Here is a 19,067-nt window from a genome sequence, read left to right as displayed (position 1 = left end):
AAAAAACAAAACACCAGCACTTATCACATTGATCTCCAGTGCATTCGCTGATTAGCAGCAGCTACTGTATTGCTCTAAAGAGAACCTGACCACTCCGCCTTCTTCTGATGATAATAACAGGCCTGCTGGCAACAAAATGTCAACCGAATCAAAACTCTATTGAAAAAGTCTTGTCATCAGCAGTTTCATTCATGTTTTCAATAAACAGAGTTTTTCTCTCTCATCTGCTTTTGGCTTATGTTCACCGTTTTTCAATATCATCTTTGAATGAATGAATCAACACATCAAACGTCATCTACAAATGCTAGTTGCTGTAATCGTCTTTCATTGTCAGGTTCGTGGAACTTCCTAATATGTAGAAAAGAGAGATAAAAGCTCATTAAACACACTGGGGAAGAAGAACAACAAAAAATTACCTTCAACTGTCTTAAAACAAAACACACATTTGCAAACAATGACAACCTGACAATCCATGTGTGTTTCGATCTGGCTGTGGATTCACCATCTTTGTGTGATATTTATCACCAAGCAAATGTGACTCCAGGATTAGTGCAATTTTGGATGCCTTTCACAAGCTTTATCACTTTGCGTCACGTGATTATGTTTCACTGGGGGTTTTAATATTGTTTGCAGCCTATTCATCACTAAATTACCTGTTACAACAACTGTTGAAAAAAACGGAAAATCAGAGATTCTGAGCTCCAATTTGCAAAAAGCACATTTAGGCTGCAATTTCTCACTCATAGCTTTATGTGAGAAATGGAGGGCAAACAATATTGCCCTTTGAAGCCAAAGCACATTCTACAGTCTGATCAAACTCTCAGACCCAACCTGCCTTAACCTCTGAACCTGCTTTGGAACACAAGATGAGTTGACGCTCTTTGCAAAGTGAACTGTCAACATAATTCTTGAAGTGATTCCTCTTCTGCTCTGAAGGCAACTTACAGACAACACCCCTTTTCCCCCACCACCACCACCTACACACACACACACACACACACACACACAGAGCTATTTACTTCAGAAAATCATGGATTTGAATCACTCTCAGTCTTTCTGCTGCTGACAGCTATGGCCCCTAGCAACTCAGTGCACCATTTTGGGCTAAAATTTATTAGATGAAGGGTCACGTATGTCCATATATCTGCATGTACAGTGGTTTTGAATATGTAATAGACCCTGCCCTGTTCCTAGCGGTGAGATAAATGACTTCCGAGATTAAAGAGGAAGACTTGATGACAGATGAAAGCTATTAAATCGTAATTACATTTCGCATGTTCCACATATTTGTGGTAATATAAGGGCTGTATGTTTAATATCCTCATGGGAAAAATGAGCTTCACATAATAGGTAAAGGCATATTATTGGACCCAAGCTTAGAAATAAGAATCATTCAAGACTAAAGTGTGTTCGTTCAACACCTGGGGGACCAATATTGTTACGTCACTACCATGTGCAACATTATTGCATTTTATGCCACTTCCAAACAACTGCTAATATTGCTTTTGATATGGGTAGACCTTGGTTTCATCAGTTCAGTGCAGATGCGGCCAAGTGTTGGATTTTTTAATAACACCCTGTCAATCTGACAGTGAGCACCACATTGCCAGGAGATTCATAACACAGAGGAGGTGTAGGGGTAAATCCAGCAATATCTCCTTAGAGTTCACAAATGTTCCCACAAACAGACTCCCACACACAATCGAGTGTGGTGCGTGAGCGTGTATGTCATGCGTGTGCGTGCACACAGCTTAGCGTGCATACATGCAAACAGGAGACTGATAAAAAAAATTCTAATGAACGAATAATCATCCAATCCATCAATGAGAAATTTCCCTTAGAAGAGCAAGAAAACTAGTGTTACTGCACAAATTTACCAACACAGCGGATCGATAGCAATACCATATCTCTGTACAAATCTAATCATAACACGATGCCTGAGAATTCAAGTGAGACAATCAAACTGAACATCTAAAGAACTTGCTGTCAATCCCAGCAGACGGCTGCTATGAGAGTGTTTCTGACTGGAGGCTGAATCAGAGCGAATGGGGGACCAGAGGGCTAGATCTTCCACCATCTGGCCTTGCCTGGCCGTCTACCACCATATCCCTGCGTGGCTGTATTAGATTTATTGAAGCAATGAGCCCCCTGCCTCAGGCATGGGATTTGATAAATGTGACTCAACTCCAGTCCAAGATTATAATGGGGATAATGCAAAAGAGCACCTTCTGCCTCAGAGATACCAAATTCACACTTGTCATGGAGTTGAGGTAGCAATAATAAATTCAATGTTAAAGTGTTACTACTGTAGGAGGACTATTGACACTTATTTAATTGTGAATACTAAATGAATGAAATACAGAAAATAGGTTACCAGTGATGCAAAGACCCTAAGACTAACAGGTTACATTGAATTTGAGTCAGTGATCCCATTGCGTTCGCATCCCAGGGCACAAAATACTTCTATTCCGTCAGATGCAGAGATATGGACAAGGTGTCCTTTGGTGTCAGTGCCTTGACTTGCTGGCTGCAGCAATATTAGACACAGAGAGATTAAAGTTCTCTGTTAAAGCTCGCTATAGTATGCCTTACGTTTGTCAGACAGGAGAAAGCTGTCTGTGACCTGCTCAGGAGCTTTCCCCTTCCCAACATTAACCCTTCACACTGAAAAATGGAGACTTACTCAGTATGTTTAAATGTGACACCGATGAATCCTTTACATACACATACATCCATATGTCACATGTTTGGACTGAGTCGCCCATCTGGTTATTGTCTGACAAAACATGAATGTGAACAGGGTTTTTTTTCCGCTGTATTTTTCTATATTTTTTCTATACTGGCTTTGCTAACTACTTGGAAATACTTTAAAATTATTTATAAGTAGCAATTTAATACAATATCAAAATAAGAAAATTATAGGATCTGAAAAAAATCATTAGCGAGAACAAATACTAGTGCATCTAGTATTATCAAGAGCTTGATGCTGATTTAATTTCCCAGCAGTACCAAACATCTACCCACACCACCAAAGCTACTACCAAATGGTTTGCTGACCTTCAGATTACTGTGCTTGACTAACCAGCCAACTTGCCAGACTTGAACCAGGTATTGTCAAGACAGATAAGAAACAAATGACCCAGAAATACAGATGAGCCAAAGACCGCTTTTAAAGTGCCAAAAGCTGATCTGCTCCAAACCACACCACACTTTACCAAGTAATTCTTGGTAATCTACCGAATGTTTAAATAGACATACATTTGGAAAGCTGTACATCATTTATTCTAATAAATTGAGACAATTGAGTTTGATTGTTTTTTTGTGAAAACACAAAAAAGCTTATATTATTTGACTTTACATGAAATGAATATTGAATAAATGAAAGCTCACCCTTTTTATTTATGAATTTTTTTTCATATTTTAATGTTTTTGTGTTTATAACTAATATGTTGTAATTTCTCTTGACAAATGATTTGAGTAAACTATGTTGAAAGGCTGTGCACTCTTGGAATACCCAGCTATTCACCAGTCAGCTTGTCACAATGTAAACATGGGTCTTTTAACGAGTTTCACCTCAAATGTCAAAAATACAAGTTATACTACTGATCATTGTCAAATATGATGTGACATGCAAGTCCTCAGTATGCAGTTTGTTAAATCTACAATGCATTAGAAAACATAGTCAAAAAACTAGGCTACAAACAGCATCTGGCAAAAATGCAGTGCAGTGGCAAAGAGCTGAAATCATAAAGAGGCAGAATAAGCTCTCAAAGAGAATGAAAAAAGATGTTTCATTGTGGCTCCCTTTATTGGTAACAAGCAGCAAGAGTGGAAACAATGTGCTGCCAGCCACTTGCAAATTAGCTGCATGGCCAGTGCTTGTCCACATAGCATTACAAGCGCTTCCGTACTTACATATATTTGCAGTTCCTTTGGGTATAGGGAGGTAGGACCCCACACTCCAGGCTCTTCCATGGTAGTGCTTCTTACAGCGGCTGCAGTCTGGCCCTGTGGTGTTGTGTTCACACTCACAGCCCAGCTTCCCCTTGTCAAACACACAGCTGTTGGCATGCAGGTTACACTTGCACCTGAGACACAAGAATAACAACAAAAGACAGAGACATGAATAGGCATCATTCTGCATCCATTGAATCAATACTTTCTGGAGGGAATATGCATACCCTGCCCTCGGTATGTTTTTTTGCAGCTTTCAAAGTTTTTGACAGTGGTAAATTAAAATCCTGGTGGGTTATCTGACTTGGATCGTTCCTCCACAAAGCTTCATTATGCTCTCCTTTAAAAAAAACAAGGCCTCATTTGTTACTGCCCCTGCGGAGAGAACAGCAATGCGAATAAGGTCACTTTTGCCACTCTTGCTCTAAATGAAAGGCACGCTGTAAGATTCGCTAATTGAGCACAAAGCAGGGATCTGATAGAGAGATGATACAATAAAGAGAAGCTGGGCAGCCAGAGAATACTCCTTTTTTCTTTCTCTTCAAAGTTATTTGGCAAGGGAGCTTCCAGGCAGGAAACCCTACCAGTTGGCAAAGCTGGTTTATTAGACCGAACTGTGGCAGAGCTGACAGATTCTCCTGACAGGAGAAGAGAAAAGGGCGGATGGCTTTCAGGCGCTCCAAATCCACCTCCCTTCTGACCACATGGAAGAAGCATGCGCCTATGCTTGCTGAAAAAGAACAAGCTGTTTGCAATTTGAGTCTCCTCTGAGTGTTTCTAAACAACCTGAATGAGCAGACAGTAAACTACGTACACTTAGAATATAACCTTTTTTCCATTTGTGTTAACTCCAAGGAAAGAGCTCTACCCGAGGCAGAACAAGCTGTTTTTGTCGCCAAATGAGATAATACAGTTTCATATAGTAAGTGTTCCAAATATAATTCCCTTTATTTGATTTCAGTCCCATGAGGGTAAAAGGTTACAGCTAGTGACCTCAGATCTTGTAAGGAGGAGGGCACTGATACAGAAACAGCTGGGATGCAGGCCATTGAGTGAATCTGACACGGGAGACCTCCCCAGAGGTTTGGTCAGCTCATGGTTTCACATCATGCCTATGTTTGTTTTTACAATGTGCTTCCGAGGGAAGATTTCTCTCATTTGAGAGTCAGGATCTGGGTATCTGTTTCCTATAATCACCGCTGAACATGAGACAAAGAAATAGCAGCAGCAATCTGAAATACATCTGTTCTAATTGACTTTCTGGCCTTACTGTGACATCTCACTTTAATGATAGATAACTGCGGGAAACAAAGGAAACTAGACCCCGTCTGGTATTGCTGTTAAACAGAATTAGAGAGTCAGTGAATAAGCTTTAAAGGAGCGGTTCTCAAACTATTTCTGCCATGGCCTACTTCAATCAATACCAACAAAAGAAGCTCAAAAGTGTACTTTACATAAAATAATAGTAGAATTTAGATAAAAACAGGACATTAAATAACCATCAGCACAATAATATCAGAACTATTTTAAAACTAGGATTTAGACTTTCCTTTTTTACTTACAGTATGTACAATGACAATTGGATAAACTGACCCTGAATCCAACCCTAGTTATGCTACATTACTTGGGCTACTGGGGCTTTCCATGATGCGTGAGTGTTTCTCCTTCTCTCATACTTTTTCACTCATGCTGCGTTTATACACAACTTTAGTAGTTTTTATTCATCTCTGGTTCTCACATGTCTTTGTCCTGTCTCCCTCCCCTCTCCCCCAAACCATCGTGACTTGTGTGACATCGTGACATTGATGTCGTCACATCCTTGTGACTGCTTCTGCTGGAGGATTCTTCCTGTTAAAGGGGAGTTTTGCCTTTCCACTGCCTCCAAAGTGCTTGCTCAAAGGGGATCATCTTTGTATTATTGCAGGGGCTTTACCTTACAATATATAAAGTGCCTCGAGGTGACTGACTGTTGTGATTTGGCTGTGTATAGATAAAACCGAATTGAATAGAAAAAGTCTCTATCTATCTATCTATCTATCTATCTATCTATCTATCTATCTATCTATCTATCTATCTATCTATCTATCTATCTATCTATCTATCTATCTATCTATCTATCTATCTATCTATCTATCTATCTGTGTCTAAATGCACGCACACAAATCATCTTTCCTCATTAGCAACCATTATAAATTGCGATGAATATTGGACGACAATCACAGCAATGAAATACTAGTGCCTCTTACCACGCATTCCCTATAGTCCTTAACTTTTTAATCAATTAAAGTCCCCGCTTCATAAAATTAATGACTGGGTGTAGCTCTTCTGCCATGCAGACAGCATCAGCTCCCTGAAGTCAAGAGCGATGAGATTTGACCTTCCACTTAATTAAAAACCAGCAAAATCTGGATCATCAGGCCCAACCGGTGCAGCTAGCAGGCTGATAGAGTAGAGGATGTGGACTCGGGGGAGCTTGGGGATGTGACGCTTTTGCCACTGGCAATGTCATATTGAAATCAGAGAATTTTATTTTTTAATAAATGGTTTTGGCCACAAGAGGAAAGCGGTCCCCTGTAATTCCAACCTATTGAGCTCAAAACACTATAAAAACACATTTTATAATTGCTGGTTCAGTACTGATATAGGCGTGTTTTGTCTGCAGTGAGGGGATTATTAAACAATTACAACATGAGCATCTCAATAAATACAAATGACACAAACAGGTAACTAGCACTAAAATATTAAAATCTTCCCATCAGTCAATTATGCAACAAAGTAACAATGAACTCTATTTCAAATGCCAAAACAGCTGACTGCTGCTGTGCAAAGAAAGAAAATTTTTTAAAATGTGGTAATTTAAAAGGAGCAACACTGCAGATTTAACAGGGTGGAATAGATGTTTCATCCTACTACTGCTGTCAACAAAACAAAACAAAATAAAGCAAAAGGAGTCTTTAATCTTGACATTAAAAAAGAAGACATTATAATACTGCTAATTTTTGCTACATGTGGAAAATAAAGAGACATACGGATCTTGATTCCAACTAAATTTGCTGCCTGTTCATGCAATTAGCAAATTATTAAGCAAGATGGATTTTTGGTTTATTTTCTGTTGATACTCTCGAGTAGACAGCAGAAGTGCCTTTTCTTCTCCTCTGGCTGCTGCCTAACCTTGGCTTCTCCTAGCTGCTTGGCACTGTGTTGACAGGCTCACTATGTCTAACACAGCTTTTCTTCCCTGTGACAGCTTCTAGCATCACTGATTCAAGACAAGAGAGAAGTACAGAACTTAAGTTAAATAGAGAGCCTGAACTGGCAGGTTAGAGAAACTTTCTTTTTGTTTTTATTATAGTTTTTCTTTCTTTTTTCATTTCCCTTTATTACATTTTTGTTGCTAACCGTCAAATTGGATTTTCCAAACGGAAAACCCCCCCCCATTAATTTATCTACTAGAGTGTAGTTTTACTTCAGACAAATACCTGTAATTACTGCTGTTTTCTACAGTTATATAAACGTATTATTGTGAAGCAGCACTGACTAATAAACCACTGTAATAAACTATTTTGATAAAAATTATATTTTTATTACAATTTCATTTAAGAAAACATTTCAAACATTTTAATAACAAGAAATCTTAGTTGAGAAAAGAGGCATCACACTAGGTACCTACTAATTTGTGCTTATTAACATGAATAATAAAAATGTAATTCCACCCCCAAAATTGACTTCTTGGACAGTCTGTTAGGAACGTTACCTTAAAGAATCATATTAGATAATTCCCTTTAAAATGCAATACAATCATGGTCAAGTGATTGAATTCCTTGAGTTAGTTCCTTAAATTATTGTCACTTTCGATCTAAGACTAGATATCCACTTAAAGAGGTCAAGGTGACCACAGTTGGCTTGTGGAGCCAGCCTCAAGTGGGCACTCGAGGAACATAATGTTTTGCTTCTGCACTGGTCTGAATCTGAAAAAATATATACTTCTTTTTTCCTTTTGACAAGCTATATAAGCTAAAGGACCGGTATGAATGATATAATTGATGGGTGACAAATTCAATTTAGCTGTCATGGTTTCAAGGTCTCATTGGTTACTGCGGGCTCTCTAAGTGCATCTTGATCTAGCTCTTTTTATATTCACTTTATAAAAAAAATCTTTCAGGTTTGTGTGAAAGGCAAAGTTGATGTGTTATTGAACAAATAAAAGTAAGAAGTGACAAAGTGCAATGGAAACAGACTTAAAAAAATCATTTTGTGAGATTACATTTTCTGCATTAGTTTAACGGCACTTTCAAGATACAGTTAAGATGAAAGAGAAACCTGTCTGCAATTTATGTTTTCTGAAGCACTTTATTAGGACAGAATCAATATTATTAGTAACATATATACTTTTCCTACAAATTTTCCATGTTGAAAAGGTCTGCTGGTGCACTGAGTCTGGCCTTTACCTTTTATAATTCCCAGGATAGCGCTGCTAACTTTAGCCTGAACATAGGTCCAGTCAATCAAGTGTGCTGGTGTGCAGGAACATGTGTGCAGACCACTGACATTAAAGAAGATGTTGGTTATATATAAACTTGTTCCAGTAATATTTTACTGTTAGCAGATTAATAAATCACCAAATCCATGTCTACCAAAAAGCTACATAAAGCTTAAATGCTACAAACTCTCTGTTTCTAACTTATTTCACATCTTACTTTTTTATCTTAGGTCCATCCATCCATCGATCCGTCTTAGTTATTTATCTAATGAGTCTATCACGGCTGTCACAGGGCAAGAGACAGGATATACCCTCCACAGATCCCATTCCATCACAGTGCTAACACAGAGGGACAGACCATTTACAGTCCCATTCACACCTATAGCCAATTTTGAATCACTAATTAACTTAATAGCAGGACTGTAGGAGGAAGCTGGAAGCCCTTTTTTTTCTTTTACCACTTCAATTAATTTGTTGCTGCTATAAATATTATTTCATGTTAATGTGTTAATGTGCGATGTGCCTTGTTGTAGCTGGTTCAACTTGGATTCTTGAAATGATATAATTTACTGTGGTTGCATGCAAACTAACACTTCTACATAGTTAGGATATAAACTGCTAGAGCGTTGTCCACTGCTATGAAAACAGGCAAAATAAGAACACCTCCATATAACTTACACTTAAAAAATACAACAGATTAATACTATTAAATTATTATTATTATTATTCATTATTATTCCTATTTTGTCAAAGAGCATCACTGCAAGAAAATTGTCTAAAAAAGCTGAAAATGTTTATGTTGGTACTACTGTCAGATTTTTTTTTTCTAAAATGGACACACAGTATCTTAGAATGGATAGCCTTTCTCCCTTTTTCATTCGAGATTTAACCCATGGCCGACACTTTGACTGATAAGACTGAGCAAACCAGTCTCCCTCAGCTCCATATCTCACCTGTTTCCTCACACAAGTCACCCATGGTCAGAGTCCGTAATGTGCCTCCATGCTGTATAAATACATACTGAGGTTTCCTGACACTTTTTCTCTACAAGACACTGTACTGAGCCTCACATATCCTGACCAGTGATAGCTTTGACAGATATGGAGAGATCAAGGCTGTTGAGGGAAACTTTGGCCTTGGTGAGAGTTTTAGAATGTCAATGTGTTGCTGGGAAAGACAGAAAAAAGGCCACCACCTAACAGAGAGATGGTGGCTGTTTGAATGAACACTGTAGTGCAAGTACGCTACAGGGCTCCAAAATAAGAAAATCAGAAGTCCTTGTTTTATTTTAAAAAGAATTATTTCCCCTGAAACAATATCTAACCTCTTTATCCCCAAAGGGGTTTCTGAGCTTCGTGCTCGAAAATGAAATGCCCAAAATTATTTGATTATTTCTCTGCAATTACAAACTCTGTGCTTACAATCTTGGTATCAAAATAAAGCTAACACTTGTGAAATTTCATCAGAGGTGTAAAGATTGCAGCAGATATTACTGTGTAAAAGTTACTGAGACTGGAACACAGAAAAAGGAAGTAGATTTTAACCTCGCCTAATTTCTTTTATTTATTTTTCAGCATATAACCATTTTAAAAATATGCTTCAGTTCACATTTCATTCCAGAAATTCAGTAACCAACATATAAACATCATCTGTGCAAAGATTTATTTTGATTTGTTTCTACAGTGAAATAGTGAAAAATTTACAACACTATCAATACATGAATAAATGTCAATTTTTGGTACACATTGGACACTAGGCCAGTTGAATTTTTTAGGTATTAAAGAGCAGAAATTAATTAATTTTATTAACAAGCCTAAAAATGCTTTTTTTACAAATATATTTTTCTAGGAATTAACCACACATTTACATGGCCTTTTCTGCCGTGCGCATGGAGCATTTAATTGGCCACTGGCCCTTTAAAATTTGAGGGGCTGTAACTTTGGTTTCTTTTGGTCAATTTGCATGATTGACACCTCTTTTTATTCGTTTGAGCCAATAGGAGCACAATAACGATGTCACGGTCATGTTACTTCAACCAATCAGAAGTTGCAAGGCCAAATCCCGTGGGCCCAAATTTACTGCATGTGGCGTCTGTCCAGTCACGTGTCTGTAGGTGGGTCTAAAATGGAGGTTGTTGACGGAAACGGCTCTGATGCAGCTAGTTAGGCATGGTAACTGCTGATAATCACGTGGCTACCGGCTACGACAAAAATAACAGAAATCAGGACGGTAAGCCAATTTCTGTCTTAGCATTTGCGCAGTGTGTGTTTTTGTGGTCTTCTTTTGCGACGCATTCAGTGAATTTTGGTCAGAGCGTGGTGAAACTTGGTGTTTGGGGTCAGTAATAGCTCTGGAAGATAACCAGCCTGTCTTTAGCCAGTTACATGAAGTTTGGAGAATTTCTTGTTTGGTGTTGTTTGTTTTGCGGATTTGTGTAACTGCTCGTTTAATCGTGGCTTGTTTTCGTTGTGTTTGGTGGTTGTAGAAACGATTTATAAGCGATTTTAGCTGAGATTCAGAGGTTTCTGTGGATACCACACATGTTGGGACTTATATTTCTCAACCCGTGTTATAACCGATTAAACGTGATCTCCTCCTTTTTCCCCCGGTACCAGGGGCGTGGGGCTTAAGTGGCTAAGACAATATTTACATTTCTGGAATAACCTTAAAACCAGTTATTGGGGAAATATATATCAGTGAGTGTCAAGGTTTAATGATATTACAAGTGGCCATGAAGTCATAATGGGTATGAATACTATGGTAATCTTTTTGAAGTTTTGTTTTTCCTGGGTGTAATAATTGCATTCAAACAGCAATTGGGTGCACAAGTTTGAATTGATTTATTATTTGATTTATTATGTATGGATTTATTATTGAAAAATGTGTGTGTGTGTGTGTGTGTGTGTGTGTGTGTATATACTTGGTTAATAAATTGCAACTTGACCAGGTGCGTGTAGCCATTAACAGGTGTGTGGCATAATTCCGATATTTGACCATCATTCTTGGCAAAGTAGAGTTCATTTAAATTGGTTGGTTTCCTGGCACAGACCAGGTTTTCCAAAACACAGGTTTGAGTTTGGGGCCTTTCCAGAAACTTAAAGTTAGCCTGCTTAATCCATTCCAGAACCAGGTTTAATTTGTGTTTGGGATCAACGTCATGTTAAAATACAAAATTTTGGCCCTAGTTACCAGCTAGCTGTTGATTTGAGGAGAAATTGAAGAATTTGGAGGTAGTCCTCTTCATTGTTCTGCAATGTATAAATATCACAGACAGCAAAAAAGTCCCAGACATGACGCTGCCACCACCATGCTTGACAGTTGGTACAGTGTTCTTAAGCTTGAAGGCCTCACCTTTACCTTTCATAAATTGGCATAACATCAAAATGCAATGAAAAGAAAACACAAGTCTTTCTACAGCATGAACAGAACAAATCCAGCTAACACAGTGAGCTTGCCAGGGTTTCTTTACATTGAATTCCTTCACATTTCAGATGGCATTGAAGTTTTTCACAAAAAGGCTGGTGAGTCGCAGAGTCACCTCATTACAGCAGCCTGTGTCACTGTGAAATTGAAGAGTCCGATTAGGCTTGTTTTTGTCGCTCTACGCTGTGGCCAATTTTGTCATTCTTCGCGGTGTTATGCAAACGTTGTCAAGCAAATTGTTTGTGTTCCCCATTGAAATATAGAGTAGCACCGCCAAGGCTCCACAAAACGCTGGAGAAATATTAGGAGTGGATCACAAGTTAATTCCCCCTGCTCCAATTTTCTGCTGAAGCGAAATGAAATTTGAATTTGCATGGCTTGGGCCACTGCCCCTGAAAGCCTGTGATTTGTTTACATGACAGGGCCTATTATTGAGGTTGTGCTTTGATGTAGGAATACAGTATGGTAATGTCTATCCCCCTAATCCCACCTCACTCCTCATGGTGGAGAGCTGTATCATTCGTGATGTGATCTAAGCAGCTGAGACAAGGAGGAAGTAGTGAAGGAACCAGAAAGGGAAAGCTATATTAATATGAAAATCAGAGTTTGGCTGCATGCTCTACAGTATATCTGACAGCATAGGCCCTTGCATGGGCACGCAGTCACCTAGTGCATTATGATGAGTGAAAGCATTAATACAATATTTTCAGGAAAATAGTTTTAGCACTTTAATAGGAAGAGGAGAGAAAACAATTTGCCACTGCATTCGTTAAGAGTGGAAACACCCACATAAACCTTTATATGCCCATATAGCATTAGCACTCAAGAAGCCAAAGCAACCTTGTCTGTTTCACTTCTGGTATAGCCTTATCGTACAATATCATACAATAAATGTAGCAAGAGAAAATTTGTGATGATTTTACTGGAAAAATGACTGATGCCTCTCCGGAGACTGTTTATGTTGATTTACTTTCTCTATCTACCATATATTATTTACAAAGAAAACCTAGGCCTTAATGAGCACTAATTAAACACTGGAGACTAGGAGATGACTGGCAGAAAACATCGCAGCATGTGACAGACATCTGGTGGAAGATAAGTGAGCAGGCGTTGGCAGAGCTGGGAAGAACCTTACATTGGAAGCAGAGTAATGCTGGGGTCGTGTGAACCTGCACTTGAACCTGACTTTCAAACTCTGTCAATCAAGCTGGCTACAGCTGTCATGGTTCACAGGGCATGGGCTTAGAGGATTGGGAGTGTGTGTATGTGTGTGTACTGTATGTAAAAGACTGGATAAGAGCCAGTAAGTCGGTGTGCTTGTTTTGTGTGCAAGCATGTTTGCAGTTTGTGCTGGCTTCTGTGGCTATGTGAAGAGCAAGCTCGCATTTACAGTGTCAGCAATAGAGATTCTGTAACAAAAAAACTAACAAGAAAAAACTGCAAAACACAAAGCTGTGTTTAAGTCACAGTGAGACACAGTGCTTTGAACAATATATCTCCTTCCAGCTATTCACTTTGTCGTGTGTCAGTGAAACTTTGTAAAATGTAAAATTTGAATTTTTTAAAAAGCATAAATATCAAAAATCCTTTTATTAATCACCCTTTATTAATAACCTAAAAAGTAACAACTCTATCAGTATTTCTTTCAGATACACTGTGCTGTAACTGTACACAACAACTAATAAGGACTTTTTATGTTTTCTATAGCTTGATAATGATAAATGGTCACTCAAGCTCGTTAACCCGCTATACTTAGATTTTTACGTACTGTATATACCTGTAGGTTGGGTATCATTTAAATGCAATTAGTGCACAGTTAAATCTTGGGCCATGGCAGCAAGGTCTGACACACTCTGAGGGCAACCTCCTACAAGGGAGGGAAAGAGAAATTATGCAAAGAAGGTGATTTTGGTTTCTGGAAAATTTCCATGTAAAAATTCTTCAGGACGAAAAAGTATAAAATTGAACAAGCCATGGTAAGAACCCAGCGACTAAGCTGATTCACAGAGCATGGGTTTTCTGTGCAGTAGTTTTAAAATAAGTCACTTCTCAGTCCTGTTAAGGGTGACATCCTAGAACACAACTAGCAGCTCTACAATATTATCAGCACAAAATACCACACTGCAGAGCAAAACTGCTAAGCATTTCCCAAATCAGATACACTGTGATGTTATGAACTTGCAAAACATTCTCCAATCAAGGTCAAACTACTGCCATTTGTCAGCAGCACAGGCTTCAATTGTAGAATATGGGAGATGGATTAAATTAAGACTTAAGGAGAAAATCTATAGTGCTACAAACACTGATATAAACTGAGAAACTTGAAAGAAAGATCTGCAGAGACAGTAAAAAGGCTATCTTTTGCATAGAATGATATTCAAATGTCAGTTCTAGTTTAAATGAGGGAGGGAAATGTGTAGGCACATTATACAGGAGATAACGTGGCATAATGTCATTACTCTGCTTTTCCCCAATTCCTGTGTGCAGCTCTTTGAGACACAAACTGATAGATATCCTCTGGGTTTAGATCTTCTTTATGCAGTTCAATGGGGTGTGGTAACCATCATGTGATGGCACTGGGGAAGAGCTACAAATTTAGTCTTCTTTTAAGTGCAAGATACAGTTGAAATGTGGGATACAGTACTTTTATGCACTTAGGATTCCCACAAGGGGAGGGAGATGTAAAGTTTTTCTGTGGCTTGAGGGGAACATTTGGGAGTGTAAAATAACAGTAAAATGTTTCATACCTTATCTAAACCTATTATTCTTTTTATTAAAATTGCCTTTGAATAACTCCCATGTCTACCTCAGAGGAACTGTTCAGGATAAAATAATTTTTGGTCTTTGAAAATTTGGTTTGGTTTAAAATTTGTCAGCATAAAAAGTCAGTGGGGGATAAAGGATCTCTTTTTAATTTCTGAAAGCCTGCAGTTATGTCAACACAACTCTTATGTGTTACAAAGCTTGTGTTTTACACTGATCTGCACTAGCTCTGTTGATAGAAAAACTAGCATATCATGTCTATTCTAAGTTTAAAACTGGCTTATTACACAAAAGTTACGCAAGTACAGCCCATAATCCTAGCCAAGGCATGCCATCTGCAATCTTGTATTCACCCACAACAACTGTAATCTATTCATGCTTTTGCAGTATCTGCCAGTTGGTTGCATATCTAACTAAACCAACCGATGCAGCCACAGCATTACTCTACTACAGATGGCAAAGTAAAATATTCATTTTTATCAAGATGTCATAATGGTCAGTTGTTACAAATTAAACCTATTCAAAATGGAAATACATCCCAGTGAGACCTACCAGTCAAACCACAGCATTGAAAATAAAATGAAAATACAGGTGCATTCTGAAAGCAATCACATTCAACCATTAACAAAACATATGACCAAGCAACTGCAATGTCTTGGAAAATGATTGTGGCATTTCAGCAATATCTCTTGGTTGATCTATATTCAGCCAGTCTATGGTCATTCTAAAGATTCACGACTGACATCAGTCAAAGAAAAAGCACAACGTCTTCTTTTAATGCTTTTTTCTTTGTTGTGTCATGAAATTTCTCTGTCAGTAAGAAGGCTGTTTAATGGACCTCAGACCTTTTACTTTGATTAAATGAACATTTCAGACAAATACTCACACAAGAGAAGAAAATCTGCATCTTTGCTAACACTAAACACAGCTACACTAACTACACTAAACACAAGTATAATGATTGTACAATTCCCAACCAACAGTCAACTTAGAAAGTGCTATAGTCTTTCATGGCTAAGATATCAAGTTTTAATACTAGATATGTGAGAGTGCTGCTTTTCCTCACCCCTTCCACCTAGTCTCATGTCTGCCACACCCACATCACCTTGCTCCCAGTTTTCCCATTAGCCTGTCTATTTCCATTCATCACTCTGGCATAGTGTACAATATATTCAAGATTCTCTGTCTCTCCAAATGTACTCTTCCCAGGTTGTCTTTGGATGTTCAATCAAGCATTCCAGCCTTGTTTTGTCCTGTTTACTTTATTGCCTTCTGAGATTTCTTGCCTTACTTACAGTCTTTATTCTGTTCTCACCCTCCTGTTTTGTTTGCTTGATCCTTTTTTCCCCAATTAACCCATAATCAACTTTTCCTGACTTGCTTTGGTGTGCATTTGGGATGTCCTCACTGCCTTCCCAACATTGGACTGTGACAGGAACTTTAAAAAGACTAACAAAAATTGACACAAACAAATAAATGAATAGCAGGCGGAAGACAAATCAATATTTTATTTACAAAATTGCACTTGCAAGATAACAGGGGGTGTTTAAATCCTTTCATACACAGGACAGTGTTCATCTAAACGCATCTAAAGGCGCTTTATCTACTAAGGTGATTTTGTTCATACAACAGAGCAAAAACCACAGATTTTCTCTATGTTCTGTCTCACCTAAAAAGAACCTCATGTTTAGCAATCTGTGATCCTGAAGTGATCTTACACAGTATCCATCATGAGGCAACCGTAGCCATGTTGTTGACAGTTGCTAATTTTAATGTTACTTTGAGACCGTTCTGTGTAAAATGGGAAATGAAGGAGAACGAAACAGTGATGCTCAAAGAAAGAAATAAAGGAGAAAAGGTGAAAAAATCTAGAGCGTGACATGGAGAATACGAGAAATAGCACATTAGCACTTATAGATTAGATGCCTCTCGTTCCCAGGCCCCACTGCAGCCCTGCAGATGTGCAGCGGTGACCACGCAACCTGCCGGTAGCGGTCATGTCTTAATTAACAAGCAGACATCTGATCAATAAGTGAGGAAAGATGGAGAGGGAGACGAGAAAGGTGGGCCCGCTTGCATGGTTCAAGGTTTTTGTTTTCTGTTGATGTGGAATAACATTAGAAATCAATAGCACAGCTAGCAGTGCCGCACTCTCTGACTCTCTATTCAGAAAAGGTGAAAAGGAGAACTCCATTTAAATTCTTTTCCCTTTTACCCATCTCCTTTCTGTCACAATAAATCATTACAGGGGATGATTTGTGACAGTATTGGTACATTTTGAATCAAAGCACTGTTGAGGCATTTTATAAACAACTCGTAGATTATTAAAGGAGAAATCTACTCCTTTTCTTGGCTGCCCTAAGAGGTAAACTCAAGGTTCCTCACTTTTGTAATGTGAATCTGCTAAGATATGCCATCTGCATGCCTTTTATAAATGAACCAAATAGGAAAAGCTGCCGTTTTCTTTTTTAAAGCACATTGTCAGTTTATTTGTGATAGCTACTACAGCTGTATGGATGAACGCACATTCAGTGAAAAATCATAAGATTTTAGTGATAGAGATGTGATGTATAGCAGTTTAGGCAAAACATGATATTTGAATGTCTATAAACTAAATGATCTCTTTGACAGCATAAAAAGGATTTGCTTAACAGCAATAATTGAACTGACCGATACTGAAAATAGTGGGAAAGTAACTTATTGATATCTTAGAAGGATAATTATTAATTGCATTCTAGTTGTGTGCTGAGTCGTTGAGACACCTGTCTAGTGCACTGGGAGGACAAGTTGGGAAGACATTTCTAAACCGATGCTGATTCCACAACCATCAGCTCTAACAACTAATGCAAGTTAATTGGATGTGTAACAAACTGTGACTGTTAGATTAGAAGAAACTGATTAGGATGTTTAGGAACAACCCAGGAACCACCAAGGTTCAAGACTGCCATGAACTGAAAACTGCTGGATCACTGTACACAGTAAAATGAGTTTTACATTGCCATGGACGGAGAGGCTGCTGATCAAAAAAAGGAGTCCATCTCCTAAATCGACAGCATCGAGCTTGCCTGAAATTTGAAGCTGTCCACATAGAGAAACCAAACGCTTTTCATTGCTCTGAAATCCTTCCTCTTGGGCATGAAGCTGTCAGATTTAAAGACATTCAGGATGTAACTTGAGACTAAATATTCTGGTGTGTGTGTGTGTGTGTGTGTGTGTGTGTGTGTGTGGTAGAGAGAGACTGTGTGTATACGTCAGTTAAAGTTTATCAGTGTTTGTGGAGTATTCTGGGAATTCTTGGACAGGATGGCCATTCTGTGATAAGGCTTTCACATTTGGTTGTAGCCAGAAGGCTGCTGAGGCTGGTGGGAACTCTAATCAGTCTCTCCCCACCTGCCTCCATCACCCTCTTTCATGTGAGTTACTGATCCACCTCTGGACAAAAATCGTATGTTTATTTTCTTTTCTTTCTCAGTGCAAACTTTTGGTCAAAAATTGAATTTGATGCCCAGGGGCAAGGTGGAAAATTGGGAAAAATAGCTTATTTTCCTCACATTCAACCTTTTGCTACTCTTTCTAATGAATGGCAGAATAAGATATCTGTGGGAGATGCTATTCTGTGCTGTGGAGCAATCTCTGCAATTTAAAACTCATCAATTCATGTTTACACAAAAAAGAATGAATATTGAAAGACTATGTTTACTGCAAAATATGTACATTCATTGGCCACTTTGTTAGGTATGCCTGTTAGTCATCTAGGATGTAGACACATCAAGATGACCTGCTGAAGTTCACACCTGGTATCAGAATAGAAAAAACTGTGATAGGAGTGACTTTCAATGTGGCATGGGTATTGTTCCAAATGGGCTGGTGCAAATATTTCAGAAAGTGATGGTCTACTTGGTTTTTCCCACACAACCATATCAAGGGTTAACAGAGAATGGTCCATTATCCAGTGAGAGACAGTTCTCTGGATGAAAATACTTTTTTGATGCCTGAGGTCAGAGGAAAATAACCAAAATGTTCAAGTTCACAAGAAACAGTAACTCAAATATACACACATTACAACCAAAGTATGAGGAAGAGCATCTCTGAACTCATAACACAGTCTTGAAGCAGTTGGGTTACAGCAGTAGAAGACCACAGCGAAGGCCACTCCTGCCAAATAAGAACAGTAATCTGATACTACAATTTGCACAAAGAATGGAAAAATGTTGCCTGAAGAGCTTCATATTTATTTTCAGTTGGTACGGTCAGAAGTTGGAGTAAAAAACACAAATGCATGGATCGATCTTGCCTTGTGTCCACAATTCAGGACCAAAGTCTCTGAGGAATACTTCCAGCAGCTTGTTTAATGAAAGTCATGAAAGGTTAATAATAATAATGGATTGGATTTATATAGCGCTTTTCAAGGCACCCAAAGCACTTTACAATGCCACTATTCATTCAC

General features: G+C 38.4%; 1 protein-coding gene across 3 annotated transcripts in view; it reads right to left on the bottom strand.

Annotated features, from left to right (window-relative positions):
• LOC147308115 (netrin-G1-like) overlaps positions 1-19,067 on the bottom strand; it is a 66,246-nt gene that overhangs the window by 9,051 nt on the left and 38,128 nt on the right. For all 3 annotated transcript variants that reach the window (XM_086272512.1, XM_086272511.1, XM_086272513.1), the window contains exon 4: positions 3,916-4,088. In XM_086272512.1, coding sequence (XP_086128638.1) covers positions 3,916-4,088 — 173 coding nt within the window. The remainder of the gene's footprint in view (positions 1-3,915; positions 4,089-19,067) is intronic.

The sequence above is a fragment of the Aulonocara sp. 'chitande type north' Nkhata Bay genome, linkage group LG18 (assembly GCF_057382095.1).
Source record: "Aulonocara sp. 'chitande type north' Nkhata Bay isolate Kocher_YH1m ecotype deep benthic linkage group LG18, A_spYH_male_GT1.1, whole genome shotgun sequence".
In the NCBI taxonomy this organism is placed as follows: Eukaryota; Metazoa; Chordata; class Actinopteri; order Cichliformes; family Cichlidae; genus Aulonocara; species Aulonocara sp. 'chitande type north' Nkhata Bay.
This window is presented reverse-complemented; position numbering and strand designations above follow the sequence as displayed.